Source organism: Andrena cerasifolii, chromosome 10 (genome assembly GCF_050908995.1).
Source record: "Andrena cerasifolii isolate SP2316 chromosome 10, iyAndCera1_principal, whole genome shotgun sequence".
NCBI lineage: Eukaryota > Metazoa > Arthropoda > Insecta > Hymenoptera > Andrenidae > Andrena > Andrena cerasifolii.
In genome coordinates, this window is record NC_135127.1 from 6,806,089 (window position 1) to 6,821,102 (window position 15,014).

The 15,014-nt window shown below is 45.0% G+C and overlaps 1 protein-coding gene across 6 annotated transcripts in view; it reads left to right on the forward strand.

The window, feature by feature from the left end:
* The window catches only part of LOC143373739 (ras-related and estrogen-regulated growth inhibitor), a 117,250-nt gene that overhangs the window by 12,457 nt on the left and 89,779 nt on the right, over nucleotides 1–15,014 (forward strand). For 5 of the 6 annotated variants that reach the window (XR_013086520.1, XM_076821258.1, XM_076821256.1 and 2 more), the window contains 2 exons: nucleotides 1,881–1,937; nucleotides 14,135–14,211. Coding sequence is in view for 5 of the 6 variants with exons in the window: in XM_076821258.1 (XP_076677373.1) it covers nucleotides 1,881–1,937; nucleotides 14,135–14,211 (134 nt within the window). In the remaining variant the exon portion in view is untranslated. The remainder of the gene's footprint in view (nucleotides 1–1,880; nucleotides 1,938–14,134; nucleotides 14,212–15,014) is intronic. The other variant, XM_076821259.1, reaches the window with a different exon arrangement.

Here is a 15,014-nt window from a genome sequence, read left to right on the forward strand (position 1 = left end):
CGCCCAGCCAACTAGTGGAGCAAGTGAAGTGAACTGGTCAGTCGAAATTGATGGGATTTCGGAACGGTCGAGGGAAGATGAACCGAAGTGTCTTCGCGGTAAGCTATATACCCGGGCGATCTTAAATCGCTATACAGTAATAACTAGAAACATAAATGAATCGTGTCTTGCTACCGTGATCCTTTATATCAAAATCTGTGGGGCATCTTTGATTATTTCAATAAAGCATCTATACTTCTATTGTGGAGTTGGATAGAGAACGTTGAAAAATAATACAAGCAAGCTAGAAGCTACATGTAACTTCCCCAATAGTCACATTGGTTACACTGAAATTTTGTGGGATCGGAAGCCCCCTAAGAGGAAGTCTGGAATGTAGAAACTTTGGAGGATCGGCGTTGGTGGAGTTGATTAGGCGGCTGACTGGTACGCCGAGGATCCGCCGATCGCGGGTTCCGAATCCCATCGCTCGAGGATTTTTTTCCGCGGCTCCCGGAACACATAGGAATTATAAAAACCCTATTTCCATAATTTTGATTACAAAATATTCGCAACGCATGTTTTTCTTAGATTTACTACTCCATTTCCCTGTAAATTTACTGTTTCATTTCCCTGCTTCGCTGAGAGACAATACACTACTTAGGCACGCGTAGGAAGAGTAGTAAATAATTCGTGTACGTGGCACGCTCCCTTCCTCCCGAAGGGAAATTAATTAGAATGACAGGATCGATGGTGTCGTATTCATGCTGGTGGCTTAATTGAATTTTCGTCGATTCCCTGCAGGAGTGGGCGTGCACCTTGTAACGTAGACACATCAAACGCAGGAGGTTAAAGCGATGGTGGAGCGGGGCATCAGCGTATACGTCATTAGTGACGATAAAAGTATTCTCTTACCTGTACCACACCTCCTGTCGACAGCTCGCCGACGCGAGGAGCACGCTAGCCGCTTCTTCCTTTCTGTTTGAACCCTGCAATTTGGCGCGAACCGAGATCGTACCATCGTATCGATCCGTAATTACACGCTGCAACAACCTAGCACCTCGAAAAATAGCCTTCGAGCCGATTCCCTACGCATTGGAAGGGAAGGCACGTTGATGTGACATGGAAAAAAGCGGATTGATACGATGTAAAGGTCCCATCGGTCGTTGGCGAAATGAACGGAACGGAAGGGAACGCGTGAATGACGCACAGGCGAGCGCGGTACTTTCTAACAGCTGAGAAACACCTGTCAAATTTATCGACGTCAATTAGCCTGCTCGACCAGGAAAAGCGTGTTAATTATTCACGATGTGTCGTTACACTTACAACACTACTGTATCAGCTACTGCAAATAGTGGACAGGTGTTCTCGATTCGCATTCTTACGGAACATTGTCATCGATTCGTATCCCAGAATTCTTGGAGATCATTTATCTTCGCTTCCTAAATCTGACAGCCACTTGTTAGAGGCTCGTTTTCTGAAATTCATCATCAAATAAAACTTTGAAGAGTCTCCACTGAGAAAGTTTGTCTGTTTAAATCGAAGTATAATCTAGTATAATTAATGAAAGGCTGTATTAGCAAAAATTTAAACGAAGACTAGTGTTCTATCGCACCTTCAACCAATTCTTTTCAAAACACTAACTAAACTGACATTATTCTACAGAATGAATAAGTTAAAAAGTACACCTAGTTTAGTTTAGTTTATTTAAAACTTAGCTACACTGTGAAACTTATCCACCGCGTTGTACGGAGATGATTTATACCATTATTAATTGCTAGAGTTTGTTTACCACCTCACATAAGTACCACATTACACAGGAGTAGAACGTGCACCTATATTTACTATTTTTAAGCAGTCATTGCGCAATTCACACGTCTAATTGCCACTCACTTTCCTTTCAGCTGTGGTCGTGCGGTATTTGACGAGGCGATACATCGGCGAGTACAGCTCCACCAGCGGTAAGTCCCATGGATAATCAGACTTTCCCTTTCTTCTTCAATCACTGCATTCTTACGGTCTCCAGCCCTCGTGACCGCACGAAAATCAAAGAAACCATCGTCCTCTCTAACGTTGTTACCTTCGTCCGCACCGCCCCTCGTAATAGCATTCCCTGATCCAGAAATATGTGGTCTTAACAGGCTGTGCAGCTTTTTTGCTTCGCTCCAGATCGAACGATTACTTGATTACCAGCACCACTTTGTGCCGCAGTCGTGCCCCTAGCCTGGACATTCCGCTTTTTGTCACGTTAATGCGAGATTACGTTTTAATGATATAGCGTACTGTGCAGCGTCTCATTGACGGAGGGAAACGTCTGCGGAGGTTGTTACTCCGTCGATGAGTACACACATGCGCCAATTCCACAGGAATATACTCTTCTGTCATGGCTAACACGCCCCGTGCCAGAATTTTCACTTTTAAAAATCAGAAGCTCCGGTTTTTAAATTAGATCGCATTGGCAAGATTAAAGCTGGAAGTCCACCTGAAAGCTAAGCTAAGCTATGATGTGCTAAGTTTTCAAAATAAAACTTAATAAACATAGCACTGCTTAGCTTAGCTTTTGGTGGATATGGTTCCATAATGCATGGAAGCTAATTTTTTAAAACTTAGCATAGCATAGCTTAGCTTAGCTTTCGGTGGAAATGTTTCCATAATGCATGGAAGCTAATATTTTTTAAACTTAGCATAGCTTAGCTTACCTTAGCTTAGCTTAGCTTTTGGTGGAAATGGTTCCATAATGCATTGAAGCTAATTTTTTAAAACTTAGCATAGCTTAGCTTAGCTTAGCTTTTGGTGGAAATGTTTCCATAATGCATGGAAGCTAATTTTTTAAACCTTAGCATAGCATAGCTTAGCTCAGCTTTCAGTTGGATTCCCGTCTTTAGCCCTCAATTAAGTCCCTCCATCTTAATTTTAACGCCAAACGGAAAGATATGCCTGCGCGCTGGATGAAAGCTTAATTTCTGATAAATGTCGTTGGTCACCGACGATCCATGTGCCTCGGCACATGTTAACGCTGCTTCGATCCACGGTATCGTGGAATACATCGGTATGGTATCGATAATGGGCGAGCTTCGTGGAGAGGGACGCGTTCGAGGAATCGCTGGATTACAACGTGGGTCCGTCGGTCCCCCCTTTTTTGCAGCTGCCCCTCGTTGGAAATAACAGTCCGGTTCTAAAAGTAATCGTTGCGGTCCGCGAGTACAAATTGAACGATCGCGCGAATGGGCCTGAAAGCAGAGAACAACTTCTTCCCCGCGGAGTATCGAATTCTCGGAATGCGGACCGCAGCCTGACGGCGTATGAACGCGATTATCTAGGCTCCTTACTGCGGAGTTCCAGTTCCCTTAAAGCCTTAAGCTATGCATACCGCGAGTCGTGCCGTGCAACGACAAGATTTTCAAGAAGATTTGCCCTCCCCCTTAGTTTTTTCCTTCCTTTTCCCAAGGGTACCCGACCGTCCCGGGTCTCTATCGTTCGCTGGTGCGGTAACAGCGTGTGGTGCATAGGAAATTGCGGGGGGGTTCGGTGAAATATCGCCGGGGGTTGCTGAATTTTTGCATTGCAATAAGTGGGGAATTTGGGAAGATTTAATAACGGGAGACTTCTTTCTCGAAACCGTGTGTTTATAAAATGTGAAATGGTAAATCAGAAGTTACAGAGAAATCTCTGCCACTTTTGCTGGCACAAGGGAGCAGTATTCTCGATTTAATTATAAATTAAAAAAAAAGATTTAAGAAACCAGTGAAAATTCCCCGTTTAGTATAATAAATATCCAAAAACAGAATGAAGAAATGCCCGAGGCCTAAGGAGTTCAGGATTGAAAAGCTCGCTTCCACGAATCCCTCCGCAGACTTCTCCCACGTGAGTCAGCTTCACTCCCGGTGCCCCTGCAAACTCGCTAGATCGTTTTATCTATCGCTCGTATTATTTCAATCTGCGCGGCGCGGATCTCGTGGCGCCCGCTCGTTCGCCCCGAGAATTCAATTTCCTCTGGCCGGTGTCGTTCACTTCTCGAGACAGTACAATGGTCCATTTAATAGATCGCTTTTGTTAATCGCCACGCCATTATCGTGCCTCGAAAAACGCGCTCGGGTTACGCGAGGCTTTTCATCACCTCCGGCAGTGCGCCTCAGAAGTGGCTGGTTGTATTATTCCGCCGGCGACGATGGCGCGATTTATTTGAGCGCGACCGTGAGAATGGAGGAATCGAGAAGCGTCGAGGGGCTCTCGCGTATCGGCACTGCCCGGCGCAGGCTATTCGGCTGCCAGTCGACGAATTCGTAATTCCCGCGAGGCTGCAGTAATGGCGCCAAGCGGGTATGAGCGATGCACGCGTTCGCGCGTATAATAGGCCACGATTTACAATCGCGACCATGCCTAGGCCCGCGTCTCGGTTTTCACTCCGGTAAATAATAGAGATCGCTCGATTTCACCTTCTCGTTTTCTGACGAATGTATTACGTTCAGCTGCTCGCCTACCTGCTCGCCCCTGCATGCAACAATTTACGATTCTCCATTAGTGTTGGTGGATGCTGGGTGTTGTATAGGTGGTTCGAAAGGCCCTGGATGATTTGTGCTTGCGAGAGTAATCGTCCGTAAAGTAATCGGATTTCTGTGTAGGTGTGTATGATTTTTGGGGATTTCATGGCTCGGGCTGTGGAGGCAAGATTCTTGGATGGGCTTTGCAGGTGTTTTTAGGAGGGAGATGGCGCGTCTGTGACTGGCGGAGTTATTGATTTAGGGAGTTGATAGGGTTATTAAGGAATTTGTGGCTCCAGATTGGAATTTCGGATTTATTTGTTTGATGGGAATGGTGTTGGTTTAATGGAGATAAAGTTTTACTTCGATCTTTTGCTGGATAATGCAGGTGCTGAATAATTGTAGAAGTTTGGAATAGGGAAATGTTAATAATTTATTTGAGGGTACGAATTATGAGTTCTTCTACTTTTTTAAGGTTTAAGGGGTTGCGCCAGCATGAGACGCTCGGAACAACATCAAATTTCACGAATTTTTGTATGATACTATGAGTTTGAAAATTATTTCTATATTTCTTATGTTTAGGGCATATATTAATAAATATACTATATATAATACATTGTAGATATTTTATCTATGGGCGTCATAATTTTATACACCGCTCACGCGGAGGAGTTTCGCGGGACAATACATAACTCGACCATTTTTTTATATTTCTGTGCAATATTTATACAATATATTCATTAATACATGCCCTAAACATAAGAGGTATAGAAATAATTTTCAACCTCATAGTATCGTAAAAAAAATTCGCGAAATTTGGTGCTGGTTGAGCGTATCAGGGTGGCGTAACCCCTTTTAATATTATCACGATGTGACTTACGCAGCTTCCATATAGCTAAGTTTGAAGCTTCAAGTTAAGAAAGAGATACTTCCACCGCGAGATGGAAGAATTTCAAAGAATTTCCATGTTACAATTCCCAGAAATATTCAGATTGCAGCAAGTAACAAGTGAAAGGAACAAAAACTACTACCACAAAGAGATGGTTTCATGTTCCAAGAGGGTGTTACGGACAATTTCATTTGTAACCACCTTTGATGTTCGCTTCTCTTTCCTTCCCCCATCATCCTCTGCTCCGTTCACTCTACGTCTATTTCTGGGTTGCAGATTCCATCTGCTTCCCATGTCTCAAGGTCCACCGGAATCCGCATTTTCAAATTGAAACAGAATTCCTCGCAGCGTATAATAATCCCAGAATATTTCAAATAATCCGTGTTCTAATCACAGAGCAAATATGTCGACCAGCAAAAAGTGTTGCAAGTCGACCTAGCTAATTTTTTGACCCCCATTGCTTATCTATTACCTTCTCTATTTACCTGTCCCGCTTATCCACTTTGCATCTGTCCCTCTTGCACGCTATTTCTTCCTGTTACACTCGGTCTCTCCTGTTCCAATAAGCAGCCAGGGAATTCGCCAGAGGGGTAGAGTACCATTGTCTGCAACTCACAGCAACAACCTTTCAAGACCCCCTATTTGCATGACACTGTAGGCAGGCACTCGTTGAATCGCCACAATAGAATTCAGTTCGTTTGTTCTTGATTTCGCTTCGTTATCCGTGGCACATCTGAGCCCGCGAAGAAGATATCCTATTTTGATTATCTCAGAGTTATTATCCATTATCTCCTTCAATCGCGAGCGGCGCGGAGGATCTCTCAACTGCGAGCGGCACCGCTCTGGTCGAGAGCCCATTATTTCCGGAAACGGCGCTAAAAAGCGTCAGGAGACGATGATTATGCCATTGTCCCGAGGAGGAGACCTCTTCGCAACCGAGTTTCACATAGTTGCAGAGGGGGCCCCGACGGAAGGGGAAGAGAAAACTGGCATCCATTTAACTCCAACACGCGAGCGCTACATCTCAATCCCGTCGACGTGTTCTGCGGCAGATTTTTCCTGGCGTCTACGAAAGCGCGCTCGCAACAAAACTCGACGTGGTCGTGGTTAATCGCTGGCAGAGGGAAAACCATGGCAAATGGCAGGATACAGGACTGGTAGACTGTGCAGCGATGGATCTTTTCCTCGGAGGCCTTGGGACTTGGCAGACTCGAGAGTAGTTGCAATGCGCGCGTGAGATGCACGAAGCACCAGGTGGATTAAGAAAATATTCACTGGATTAATTGTACGAAGCATACCCTTGTTGCGGTACCTCAGTATTGAAGTAGAGAGAATTCTAGATCAGGGATGCGTAAATCAGAACTAATCCTGGATTAAATTTCCCTGGGCACTAAACTGATAATTCTACAGTACCTACTACTTAGTAATAATAACTCGGAATAAATAAATTGCAGAAAGCAGAATACCACAGGAGCAAAATAATACAAGCCTCAAATGCCTAACAAAAATTTTCAACCGAACCAGTAACATCTAACTCCTCCCCAAGCACTCGAACACTTTTCCCAGTGCAGAAGAGATAATCAAGGAACTACTCTTGCACCACTATCCAGCCTCTAATCCAAGAGTTGCATAGCGAAAAATGTTAATCATGGCGCCTAGCGAGGCACGATGGGATCTGGAGGGCATTGTATCCGTTACAGAAATATACCAAAAGAGGTAGAGGGAACTAGAAAGGGAGAGACACGGAGCAACGCCGGTCTGAAGAGAGGGCGGAGATTTAAACACTCGATATGAAATAGAGCCTATGGGGAGGGCCCCGTAGAATGCAGATCTCTCCCATAACTCATGCAGGCTACCTTGCCATAATAATTGCCGTGCACGCTCGGTGGATGCATAAGCTATGACGACGAAGCTCTTGGATATCCGCGAGCGGAAAAATCGCCGAGGCAGGTGTGTCCCATCGTCGCGCGGTAGCTTTTTCCCCCGGTAGATGCGAGACAAAGATACTTTAATTAATGTCCCCGCGGTGTATCTCGTGGGCCCTCGGACTAGTTTCCAGCGAAAACCGGGGCCGTTTTCACGGCGGTGCTGTTTCGAGCGGCCTGTATACCGTTAGAAGGATACTTTTGCCGGATGGTTGAAATAAAAATTCTCTGTGGACGTATTATTCTGTACGGAGAGACGGGTAAAGGGTGTGCCTTGGGTTTTGTTTGTCGGGACGTATCGTTTTACGGATGTCGTGTGGGTACATTGTTGGTTGAGGCAGCGTTACGTCTAATGAATGATAATGAATTTCTTGAAGTGGAAATAGGGAAGTGGGGAGAAGGTGGAGCAGGGTTTGCTTGGAGGATGAGGGAGAGTGTGGTTGGTTGAGAATTTCCAGTTGTAGATACGTAAATAGATTTGTTTTTTTTTTAAAGTGTTTTATTAATTTTTATTCAGTTGTAGATACGTAAATAGATTTGTTTTTTCTTTTAAAGTGTTTTATTAATTTTTATTCAATGAGACATCTGACTTACATATCACATTGAAATTTCAAAAATTCCCATAATTTATAAATCCAACGCTGGCGGTTTTGCATGAAAATTATTACATTCCCATGTGATTATCCGTAGTAGAAACTTAGGCCCTAAGGGCCAATTTGTTGGAGCAGAAAAGCAACCTCCAATGACCCCGTTTCAGCCCCCATTTTGCCAATAAGCATCGCATTAACTGACCTCGAGTAACGCCGGCTTTTCACACCCTTCCACTCGGATAGTCAGCAGGAATCGATCACGTCCAGCAGATCGATTCCAGGTGAACGGTTGACGTGGAACGAAAGCAAAGTCGATCCGGGATACACGCGACCGCCTTAACGATGGATATTAATTAATTTCCTGGGAAAATTGCGGGTAATCGGCGCTGGACGTAACCAGGAAGCGGATAATCTTGTACGCTGCACCGACCGCGGGCGGGGCAGGGAGCGGGGTAATTGCTTAATCGACCCTCAAAGTTGACTTGGGTGACGCTGTCAGCGACGGGAGGCAGGGCTCCGTAACGATATCGATGAAAAACTAGAACGAACCCGCGTGGCCAGCACGCGGCATAAATGTTCACTTCGCCCGTCCATCGCGACAATTATTTTACGCTCCACATAGATTATGCCCACGGGCCCGTAAAACGGCCAGGATGCACTTACGGCCAGATCGAAATTCTAATGGCTGCGTGGCTGAGGGAACAAAAAACTGATGGTCGTCCATGGTCTGGAGGTAGAACGGTGCTCTCTTTTCAGACGTTTCATTTATATTTTGGGAGAAATTTGAAGAGCCATGGGAGTTACGAGGGAACTCAAATTACTGGCGACCAAAGTTCAAACTCCACTTTTTATTCGGTACATTTATTTATTTATCACATTCAACCCTACAGTGCAGACGTAAATTAAAATCACCCATTGCACACGTTCGGCCCCACAGGCCTATATCTCCAAATCTAGGAATGCATAGATATTTTCAGAAAAAAATATTGTTAGACTACACTAAATCAGTATTAAGAAGTCATTCCACTGTGATCGGCTTAAAAATTAAGCTATTTTTAAAGATTTTTTTCTCCGTGGATACAACATATAATGCAATAAATCTTTTTGGTATTTATTAAGCTACTATTATACCATACAACAAAATTTGAAAAGAATTTTTTTAATTTGTGAATGACCGCTTGAAAGAAATATTACTAACAAAATAAAATTCTGAACAAATATCTCCTTAACACTACGGGTCATCGTAATTTGAATCTTTTTTTTCAATATCACGAGAACTTGGGCCTGCCAGGCCCCACGCGTGCAGCGCAGGGTTCATAAAAGAACGAAGAAGAGTGACCGAAGTTCCCAGTTCTCGCTAACGGTGGCACCACACTTATCCTCCTGCAGGAGCAGGGACACCTGTACCTTAAAGTAATCTACATAACAAAGAAGCCCCTAATTTGTGACGAACCCCCACCTCTGGCTCCCTTTCACTGCATCCTCCAACCGTGTCATTTCACCTTCCCGGACCCAAAAACGCGAGAGTCTTCTCGGATAAGTAGCCCGTCGTCGCTTCGAAATCCGTCCGCATAACGGTGGTACGTGATCCATCGATCCGCGGAGTGATCTATCGAGCGATCAGGATGCAAGATCTAATCTCTCCCGAGCGTGTGTTTCCCGTGGATCCGTGGACAAAACGTTCCCATCCACGAGACGACCGACAATGCGCCGGGAGGAGAGGCGCAGGGGGTCCCCGCTTTCTAAATCATCGTACAGAATTATTCCACGCAACGAGCGCCATTGGGGGGGGGAGGATGGATTTGCATTGTTAATCGGAATATCGAGGAGCAATGGCAAGGAGCTGGCGCGATCCGCGGCGGAACATGAGGGATACCGATTATTCGGTGCCCCCCCTGGTAAACGGTGCAAGCATAATGGAATAGTCTCGCGATCATCGTCTCTTAGGAATGGCTGTGTCATTACCTATTCACAGCCGTGGATCGACGGCCCCGTTCCCCCCTCTCGGCAACGAGAAATCAAATTTAATTCGGGATCTCGTATCCTTCTGATTGGCCATTACTTTCTACCATGCGAGATTGTTCCGCGGGGAACGGTAATCAATTGTAGGAAAAGTGGCCGCGCTCAACGACGATCCGAGATAAGCTTTCGTGCGGCCGATTGAAAAATCATGGGAATTTCTACGGAAGAGGTGGATGGAGAGTTGGATGTTGAAAGGGTGCCTCGTGTTTGATTGATCTATGCGCGTGGCTTGCGAGACGGGTGGGGACGTGGGACGCTGAATTTTGGTGATTTCGTTTGGTTGTTGGGTTCTATTGAAGTGGATTATAACGCTTTCAGAAACCATAAGGTGAAGCACCGTGAAGATTGCCGCGCTTAAGGGCTCTTTCCACTGTGACGCTCTGATAAAGTACCGCTGTTTGGAACTTTTTTGTCACAAAAAGAGGGCGTCGCAGTGGAAAGACCCCTTAAGCATCCCGCGTGGTCTCTTGACTCAACCTGTGCTATTTTTCTGTTTTTCCTAGAGCTGTATTTAAATACAGCATGTGTCAAAAGTTCCCCGGCTCTGAGATCAATAATTTATTGCGGTGCGATGAAAGGTAGTAAGAAGAAAAGCGTGATCTCTACCTTAGTCCTCATCCCTCAGGTTCCCAACATAATTTGTCCCTTGGTGTCAAATTGACACAGTGGTAAGAAGTCAATATAACGAAAAGATAGCGTTGACTCTGCGAATTCTATTATTAAAAACAAAAAATGAAATTTCTGTATATTCAGGCGTGCAATTATTCGCATCGTTCACAAATAACAACTTCACGGAGCCTGAATTAAATTCACCTACATATGAGAGAGTATCATAATTTTTCTGAGACAAATGTGTGAAACTGACACAAGGGACGGACGAGGGTTAGTATACCCACCTGGAACTGTCCACCGTTTTGTGCATCTCATAATCGCACACAGAAAAACAGCACAAAAAGTCGATAAACTCCTTCCCTCTAAACTGAGCTCAAAACACCTTGCCTAATCTAACCGAATCAATTTCAATAAAAGAGGCATTAGTACCTGCATTCAATAAGTCATAAGGAAGAGATCCGAGATAGCTGGCCTACCCATAAATCACTCCTCTCAGAATTTCACAATACCTACCACCCCATCAGGCATCTCAGAGATTTCACAATAGCCTCTCTCCGATCCAACGTCCAGCCTGAAAATTCAAAATTCCCATTACCGATCGGCGTTTTTATCCTCCGACCGGGCATCACCCACGCGGCCAGCCCAAGGGAAAATCTCTGGCGGCCCCGCTTTCACCGTTCGAGGGCGTGCTCTTTGGAAAAGTGATTCCCCGTCGGTGGCCGCGGACGAAAGTGCTCACGGACGTTCCGTGTGCCGGCCAGAAATCGCCTCTGCATCATCGACGTATTTCCAATTCGTTTCACGCGTGACGCGCCGTCAGAGAAAGAGAATATACGATCGCATGCGAGTGGCCGGGACCGATGGGATCGCCGGCGGATGTAAATTTCCTCCACGATAAGGGAATCTCGCAATTATCCGCGGCTCGGCCACACGTCGCAGCCTGCGAGTGGCTTTTGTCCGATTTCTACCGAGTTACTCGTCGATCCTTCAAAAAAAAAAAAAAAAAGGACGAGAAAAGGAGGAGGAGGGAAAAGAAAAGGCATCGCCAGGCGTCGAGACTGATCCTTATCCCAGTGTGTTGGAAAAATTGCCGTTTATCCGCGAGGATCGCGGTGGGAAACGAGCTGAAAGGGGGACGAAAGCTCGGTGCGCCAAGTAAAACGTCTCGTCGGTTGGTTTATCCGGGCCTAGCATCGACGGGCCAGGCCTTCAAAGAATTCCGAGGCCCTTGTACGCATCGCTTTAAAACGCTCGCTAGGCCGTCCCCTCTCGCTTACCGAGATTCTTTCGCTCGCCAACATCTCGACACGACTTTTTTTCTCCCCCCGCTCCGCCTGTTAGCAATAAATTTTCCCGCTCAACGGTTGGCCAAATCGCTTCCCCATCGGCATTGTCCGGCAATAAAAGTTTCTCGAGCGTAACGGCCGCTAATATAACGAGCATCCTTATTTGCCTGTCCCGCGACGCCGCTACCTGCGCGAGGTGTTTACGCGTTTATTTAGCGTTTATTTATTGCGTCTGCTTTGGCCGAGGCTACTGTGCTCGCGGTAGATTCCCCGGCTCGGCTTCCTTCGCTTTCCCGCGCGAATCGCCTCTTGCTTGTGGGAAATCTGTTTGGGAGAAATGGCGACTGTGATTTTGGAAGGGTGAGATTTGCTCGGAGTTTTTGTTTCTGCAGATGATTGATACTCGCGTGGGTCATGGTAATTGATTATATTATAGGTTGATTAGAAATTAGGGGTAGTGAGGTTTCTTCTCCCAAAAAGAATGTTTTTAGCTTTAATTTTTTAAAGGCGACAAATATTAAAAATTTGTTTTAATCCTAAAAATTTGATTTAATATCTATTCTGGGGAAATTTTCTCCATTGCGAAATTTAGACACGGTGATAATTTTGAGTAAAGTGTGGCGTCTCTCCCATAATTTCCCTATTCCGCAACTAAATTAGGTAATTGAGATTCTCATTCCGATTATTTTTATTCGGTTCTGTGAATTGATTTTTCATCTTCGATGCGAGTTTTGCGCATTAGGATGAAGGAAACCTGGGGATGAGAGTTTAAAGGAAAGTAGAAAGTAGATGACATCAAGTATGTATAAGAATTTCTTTAAAAACGAGTTCTTCATTTTCGATCTGTCTTTATTCAAGAAAAACCACCCCTTCCCTAATTGTTGCCTACCATTGATTACCAGTAATCTTAAGTAACAGGATAACGAATTCCATCGCCCATTGCTCGGGGGTTAATTAGTAGTTCTCATCTACATAATATGTAACAAGTCCACAGTTATCGAGCAGAAGGCGTAACCTCCTTTAAAATTAATCTTTTGACAATCAATAAAGAATCGGAGGTACACGGATGTGGGTACACGGCGAAAGTTACAGCGTCATTGTCAGTGGACGACGTAATGACAGAGCGGCGCGACGCCCCGCGTCACCGAGTCAAATCGGAATTGTCGCTGCTAACTGGTTCGGGACTTTCGCGCATTAGCCGCGTTTTCTATTCACGGGAAACTCTACACTCGATACATCACGACAGTGCATGAATATTCCTTTCCTTAAAGCACCGAGTATGTTTAGTTCAGTGTCTCAGTAATTCACTACTCGATTTAGTGGTTCGAATAAAATAACCGAGCCAATAACCTCGATTAAGCAGAAGAGTACCAGATTCCCTTTGAAACACAATTCAAGAGTCCTCGAAGAAAACCCTGAAAGTGCCAAAATTAAAAAATAAAATAATCGGAAAATGCAATTTCTTTTGTAAATAAGTTACTAATACTGCTAAAAAATGATACCTCCAACACCTTAAACAGCATTGGCACGTATAGTACTTGCAAATTTAAATGAACGGCACAGAATGGTATTTCTACAAATACAATTCTTTTTTCCATAAATTTGAACAATATTAACGCAAAGAATCGAAAGTTTTGTGGTGGATTTGGGTTATTGTATACTTAAGCATATTTAGCAATCGAAACAAATGAAATTTCATAAATAATTTAAAGTCAGGGAAGTCTTTTCTTTCTCCTGAAAAATTAGATTTTTGGCACTCACAGTGTTTTCTCCAGGGACTTAAATTTTCATAAATTTTTCACCACAGCTTCCCTTCTCATTTCCAACGAAATCATGAAATTTCAATTTCCTCTATCGATGTCTCCCTTTCACGAGTTCCCCCGCCGTAGTCAGGAAACAAATGAAGGACTTAAATCACGAGCAGCCGTCGAGGAAGGAGGAAGCCGTGATCGCGGGGTTTAAAAGAAGGATTTCAAGAATTAACACGGTTTTACCCCAGCGGCCGTTTCTCAGTCTGGCCGGCATTAATATCACCGCCAGCTACGAGATCGATCTCTGCCTCGGTATTCAGTTTCAGTTATCGTTCCTTAGATCACACGGACCAAGGACGCTAGGCCAGATCCAACGATTACTCGCTCGCTAACCAGCCAGGATCTCTCTCGATCCTCTCGAACCACGAGCGTACTGACGGATCGATTTCATTATCCTTGCCGAGCGAGCTCGTACGTCTTCTGGCGCGCGGGGCTCCTTTCGCTAGGGCTGTTCGACTAAACGCGGCGATAGCGACTCAGGAATGCCCCTGCCTATCATTCATCAGCGCGTCAGTGTAATCTCGTTCTATCCTCTGTTACAGATTTCCTGTACCGGCACAGCGTTACCATCGATAACGTTAGTACGGAGGTCGAGATACTGGACACTTCCAGGTGCGAGGTAAGTTCCTCATGTTTCTACATTTCGCCTCGTTTCGCCCAGTTCCGCCGCACGGTCTGCCATTTTCGCGACTCCTTCGCGATCGCTGTCGGTTAATTTCACTTGGTCGAGACGAGTTTATGGTAATGAAACCACGGGGGCAATTCTAATGTAGGAATGTGTTCTTATTGACTTTCTTTTCTGCGAAAGCTGCTTGCAGTTTGCTCGAGCCTGGAGGAATGATTTGGTAACAAATCAACTCTTATCCTTCCTTTATTTTATGGATCCATTATTTATCTGTATTCGTGGCTTTTGGTGGCGCCGGAGGTCCACCTTATAACACAAAGAGCAATACAGTGTTGGTGGTGCAAAGGGAAGTGCATAATTCACTACTTCCACAAATAGGTAACTTACAATTTTAGACGTTTCAATATCTAAAAAAGTGGGAATGGAAGAGTTCGCGAAAACATCTTTCCTTGATAAATCGACGGAGCTTTCGCGACAGTTCGCAGCCAAAAGCTGCAGCGAAACGAAGTCATTTCCACGACCTCCGAACGTGTCGAATAGAAACTCGCGCCGCGATATCCTTCTCGCATCAAGATCCCAGCAGGCGTAGATCACAAATTATCTGAGTTCTTCCAGCGGAAAAAAGTCACCGTCTAATGATCCCGGCTTATTGATGGATACATGACGTGGATTGGCGTTAAAATCTCACTTGAACCGCGAGCGCCGTGAAAATGTACGTTTACGGCTCGCGTACGTCCATTCGACAGACTGATTTGCCCGCGTGAGTTATGCCTAGTCGCGAGCTGTTTCGCGCCAGC